Source organism: Mustela putorius, unplaced genomic scaffold (assembly GCF_011764305.1).
Source record: "Mustela putorius furo isolate JIRA1106 unplaced genomic scaffold, ASM1176430v1.1 tig00003909_pilon_pilon_pilon, whole genome shotgun sequence".
NCBI classification, from domain to species: domain Eukaryota; kingdom Metazoa; phylum Chordata; class Mammalia; order Carnivora; family Mustelidae; genus Mustela; species Mustela putorius.
Genome location: NW_025422057.1, coordinates 30,482,953 through 30,488,848, shown reverse-complemented (window position 1 = coordinate 30,488,848; position 5,896 = coordinate 30,482,953). Strand labels below are relative to the sequence as shown.

General features: G+C 57.2%; 1 protein-coding gene across 1 annotated transcript; it reads left to right on the top strand.

Annotated features, from left to right (window-relative positions):
• The first annotated feature begins 794 nt into the window (after positions 1-794).
• FRAT1 (FRAT regulator of WNT signaling pathway 1) lies at positions 795-3,418 on the top strand. Its single transcript, XM_045068789.1, has one exon. It carries the CDS (start codon positions 1,004-1,006, stop codon positions 1,847-1,849), a length of 846 nt encoding a protein of 281 aa, XP_044924724.1. The 5' UTR covers positions 795-1,003; the 3' UTR covers positions 1,850-3,418.
• Positions 3,419-5,896: the final 2,478 nt, after the last annotated feature.

Below are 5,896 nucleotides of genomic sequence, written 5' to 3'. Positions count from 1 at the left end.
TAAAAAAAAAGGAAGTTCTGGTTAATCATTAAGCCAACCACAGTCTCTTGAAGGGTTAAACTCATCCGCATCTCCATTATCATCCAAATAGTTCATTTTGCCCTCCCGCTTCCCCCCCACCCCCAAGAGGATACTCCCCTGCTGATCTGAGGCATTTTTAAAGAACTTTGTAGCTCACTTCACACCCCCGCCCAAGACCGACGACCTCCTCTCTCCTGGAATGCCAGCCCCGGCCCAGGCCCGCTTGTGCCCATGCTCCCGGTCTAGAAACACTCACTGAGGCCTTTCTTCCCAATTCTAACTCTGCCACGGCTCCCCCGTCCCCGCCCCAACTCCCATCGAACCGCTAGGGCCCGGTCTTCCTTTTTATCCCTGTCGGCCTCGTTTCCCTAATCTCCAGGCAGATCCCGAGCCTGAGAGTTGCATCCTCGCCTCACTCGCCGGGTCAGCACTTCCCAGACGCTGGCACCCGCACCTCTCACGCGCAAATGCCAAAACCAGACGAGTTGACGCGCCTAGAGGAGGGGCGTGTGTGGGTGTAAGCGTCGGTGCTAGTGTGTGGAAGAAACCAACTAAGTCCACGCCGGTGTTCCTTTCCGGGAAATGCCACCCACGCCCGGCTGACAGAGCGAGCATCCGCACCCCAGCGCCTCCCGCACACACCATTCCAGGTTGGCGAGCTCAGAAGCAGCTAGACTTCCCCCTGCACGCGGGCCCAGTGGGCGCCCCGCCCCCCAACGGAACGGCGCACCCCCGGCTCAGCGCGGTGGTAGGGCCCGGCGGCGACGTCACCCATTGTTTACAAATCAACCCGAGCCGGTAGGATTCCGGCTCCCGCGGCTGCAGGCGCTCCCCGCGAGTGTCTGGTGGGCTCCCGCTTCCGCGTCCGCCCCGGCCCCGGCCCCGGCCCGGTCCCCGCTTCGGCCTCACCCCCGCGCCCCGCTCCGCCGCGACCCACCGAGTCCTGCCCGCCGCCGAACTCCGGGTGCCCGGGCGAGGGGCCATGCCGTGCGGGAGGGAGGAAGAAGAGGAAGCCGGCGAGGAAGCGGAGGGGGAGGCGGAGGAGGAGGAGGAGGACAGCTTCCTCCTGCTGGAGCAGTCGGTGACGCTGGGCGGCTCGGGCGAGGTGGACCTGCTGGTGGCCCAGATCGGCGAGACGCTGCAGCTGGACGCGGCGCAGGACAGCCCGGCCTCCCCGTGCGCGCCCCCGGGGCCGCCGCTGCAGCCCCCGCGGCCTCCGGCGTCGGTGCGGGCGGACAAGGCCCGGCCGCCGGCGCTGCCGCTGCTTCTGCCGCCGGCGCCGGCCGAGTCGGTGGGCCCGGCGCCCCCGGGAGCCCTGCGCTGCGCCCTCGGGGACCGCGGCCGCGTGCGGGGCCGGGCTGCGCCCTACTTCGTGGCCGAGCTCGCCGCAGGCCCCAGCGCGCTGTCCGCACTGGCCCCTCAGCCCGGCCTTGACGGGCCTTCGGGAGCGGACAAGCCGGGCGCCCCGCAGCCGCTGTCGGGCCCGTGCCGCCGAGGTTGGCTGCGGGGCGCCGCCGCCTCTCGCCGCCTGCAGCAACGACGCGGGCCCCAGCCCGAATCCCGCACCAGCGACGACGACCCGCACCGGCTCCTGCAGCAGCTGGTGCTCTCGGGGAACCTCATCAAGGAGGCGGTGCGGAGGCTTCATTCGAGACGGATGCAGTTACACGCAAAGCTTCCCCAGCGCCCGCTCACCGGGCCTCTCTCGGCCCCAGTGCAGGAGCCCCCTTCGCCCCGCAGCCCTCGCGCGGCTTGCAGCGACCCCGGAGCGAGCGGGAGGAGGGCGCAGCTCAGAACTGGCGACGGCGTTCTTGTCCCTGGCAGCTAACACCCGGGGAGTGGCCACAGGGCCAGCCTCTGCCTGGAGGGCAAGGCATTCCCCAGAGGGCTGCATCCCTACTCCGACGGGTGAACTCGCGTTTTTGGAAGCGGGAAAATAAGCTAATGCAGACGGGGAAAGGAAAAACCGCGAATATTTTCGTGGGGGAACTAATGGGGGACCCCGATGCGTTTGAAAAACCGAAGGACTTGGCCCTCTTTGAGGCGGATTACAGAACGCACCCCAAGCTCACATTCAGTAGTGCTCCTTATTTGGCGTGACGAGTCCCAGCGGCGTAGCGTGCAATTCCACGCAACCTCTAGGGCCCTCCATCCCGGCGACCATGTGGCCACACTCCACGCGCCTCAGGATCGCCGAGCGCCCAAAGGACGAGGACGATCCCAGTTACTTGCTTTACCTTTTCAGGGCTGGTTCCTGATCCACTGGGGGGAGGGAGGGGAACAGGAGTAGACCATGATTTCAGGGAGAACCTCAAACTGCCAGACTTGAAAATTTACGACTCTTTAAGAAACCCATCTCGCGTCTTGTGGGTGCTGGTTCTTAATACAAAACACGCGGTACCAAGAAAGGACCATTTGGGGAGTTGGATAGGAGTAACGCGTGTTCTGCCTCCACTTTGCAGCTGGCTGCTGTTCTCAGAGCGGCGGGGGAAGGGCTCGCGCTCGGTGGGGATGGGAGGCGGGGGCGGGCGGTGCTGCGGAAGGGTAAGGTGAGGCTCGGAGAGAACCTTCCTTCCTCTCTCAAGTGTTTGCGCAGCCGACCCCCTCCTCCTCGGGTTCAAGGTCACCGTTTTCTCCGCGCGCGCAGGGTTCCGGGGCTTCAGTAGTGCACAAGAGTTGCCGGGTTGTGCCTGTACTCGGGAGAAGTGCTGGGTGTTCTGCAAGTGCTGGAGTCTCTTAAGGACACGCGCACCGCGGCCACCGCGGGTTGGGGAGGCGGGGACATGCTGGGCGCCGGTGCCTTCCGCGGCGACCGCGCCCTGGGCTTTCATAGAAACGGCCCAGTCTTACCTCGGGTCCCGGCACTCCCCCGCCCCCTCGGCTCTGCTGTCCTACTCCAGGCGGGTGGCGCTGGCGCTCTTGGGGGCCCGGGCTGGGGGTTGGGGAGACGCCACGTGACGGCACTCCGGGGACACAGCCTCGCACAGCAGCTTATAATGGACTCTCCGGGGCCATTTGCAATAACAGCTGCAATTCCCTGGATAGACAGAGTTGATTTCCTCCCTCTGCCCCTCCCCCAGCCATGCCAGCTCGCCTTTGTAAGTGAAGGAAACCGAGTAGAAAATGTGACCCTCCAAACGGAGAAGCTGCAGGCTTTGCCATTGTGAAGCGTGGTGAAGTGTTTTTTAACATACCGTTCGCTTACTCTGAGGGATCGAAAACCGTGTCGTTGGTGTTTTAGTTTTAAACAATTCAATGGCTTGTTCATCGTCCAGATGTGGCTGTTGAGGTATCTACACTTCGCACCGGAGTGTCAGGAATTGTGGCTGTCCTGATTATAGGATTTTAACTTAACTGAAATAACTTGTTTTTAATAAATGCATTGAGGTTTTTGTTAGGGCTTTTGTTTTGTTTGGTTGGTTGGTTTTATCCTATTCTTGCCTCGGGTGGGAAAGATGCACAAAACACATTTCTCTAATCCATAGACCTAAAAACACTTGGAATCCTTGTCAGCCTGCCTTGGGGATGGTAATTAGAGCGCCTTTGTGTCTGAGCAGCTCACTAGTTAAGCAGGGTCTGTGGCTGGGTGTGTATTGGTGCTGGCAGGAAATTAAATGAAAGTGAGGTCAGGTTTGGGACCAATCCCATTCACTAAAACCTTAGAGTCTTTGGATTACTAGTCCATGATGGAGAGGTTTTATGAAGGGGCCTCTGACTGTATCAGCAGAGGACATCAGATCAGGCCATCACAGCAGACTGGGAGGCTCATCACCTTTTTTTTTTTCCCTTCTGTGGTCATTGAAGACTTGTTTCACAAGGCAGTTCTTAAAGCTGGGGCAGCTCTTGGTTAGGGGCCGATCACGATACAAACCCACGGTGGGAAGGCTGGTTGGCAGTGTCTGAAAGGACTCCTCTCTCTGCCCTTGGCATGTTTGCTGCCATTCTCTACCTAAGCCGTGACCTAACAACCCATCTCTGTCCCTCCCTCCCTGAGTTACTTCAGTCTATTCCCTCCTGGAAGGAGCCACACTAGGCGACAGATTACCCAGGGTTTGAAGCCACTTATTAAATGGGGTCCTTGGACAAGTTGCCCAACTTCTGTGGTCTCTGGTTTCCTCATCCGTGAAATGAGATGAGGAAAAGGTTCTCGGCAACTGGCAGGTGCTGGAGATGAACAGCCTCGTCCCTACTCCTTCCTTCCCAGCACTGCCTCTTGGCAACCAGACAACTGGGTCTTCAGTTTCTCATGAAAGAGGAGCATGCCATCCATGGTCCTAACAATGCTTTCTGGATTGACTGCTGTATGATACAATCTTAATTGTCTAACACCCTTTCGGACTCTGTGCCTGGTGTCCGTACATCCCCATTCTCTCAAATACACCCACCATCCCCGATGGCCTGTGAGAAGTTCCTCCTGAGCACCCCAAGCCAGCTGTTTCCCACCTGTCCAGGAAGTGTGGGAGGCTTGTCCAGTGCTGCTCAGTAAGGGAAGGCTGATTACAGAGGCTCTCAGACAAATGGTGGGGAGGGGTGCTCCAGCCCTGCAGGAGGCTGCCACCTCTGGGCGCTAAGCAGGAGGAAAGTGGTCAGGTGCTGGCCGCCCCTGGCATTGCAGTAGCCCTGAGCTCCTTGGCTCCACTACTTTAGTGGGGATGGGATTTCCTGGACGTCAAAGGGTTAGGAGCAATCCAGGGCTGAACTGGCCCATGATTTGATGCCCCTTGCACAAACCGTGCTGGCTTGTAATGACCGGTTAAGGCTCGACTCAACCATGGGGTTCACTACTCCATAAAAAAGGAAGACCGGAGAAAACAAATGCCTACTATCACGCACTTTAAATACCCTATAGCCCTGGGACGCCTGGGTGGCTCAGTTGGTTGGACGACTGCCTTAGGCTCAGGTCATGATCCCAGAGTCCCGGGATCGAGTCCCGCATCGGGCTCCCAGCTCCATGGGGAGTCTGCTTCTCCCTCTGACCTCCTTGCTCATGCTCTCTCTCACTGTCTCTCTCAAATAAATAAATAAAATCTTAAAAAAAAAATATTTAATAAATAAATAAAATAAGTACCCTATAGCCCTAAGTGTCCCTCTTTTTAAAAATCCTGCAGCTCTTACTAGCCACCCCCAAATCCTCTTTTGGAATAAGTCAAGGTTCACACAAGTGATTTTAAGTTATTAGACCATTTTATAAGTGGAAAAATAGTATCGAAAGGGACAGGGTAGAGTGACCTACTGAAGTCACTTATGAAGTCAAAGGCCTCTGGGAGTCTAGAACCCAGGTCTCTGGGCTCCCAGCTCGGGCCTATCTCCAGGAGCCTAATACCATCACACACAGTCCAGTACTGTCCACTGCACAACTCCACACATGAATGACCCCTCTGTTGTCCAACACGGCGACTCTGCCCCCAGAAACCAGAAAACCCTACCCCAGATTCCTAGGCTGAACTAGGGAAAGCCAGGTATGGGCCACATGGGCCACAGTCATTTTCTTACAAAACATTCAGGATCCTCTGAAGACAGCTAGCTGGCCACAGAAAATGGCCTGGACGAACTAAAAGACCAAGCTCTAAAGTGAATGAAAAAAAATACAAAATAAGTTAAAACACAGAAAGCGGCAAATGACAACAAGCACCATGAGGAAAAGAATGGCCCATCTTAAGGAGGACTGTAAAGTCTGCTGCCCCAAAATTTCGTTCTCAATTAGGTGCAAATGCTACAATATTTGGATTCAATTTTCACCCTTCCTTTTTCAGCTCATAAGCAGAGACATAGAACGAAGATCAGACACCACTTTCCTATCCAGCAAAGTCTGTATTGAACCCTGTGATCCCTTCCTTCCAATCAGGAAAGAGTTACCCTGGCAACCAAATTACTA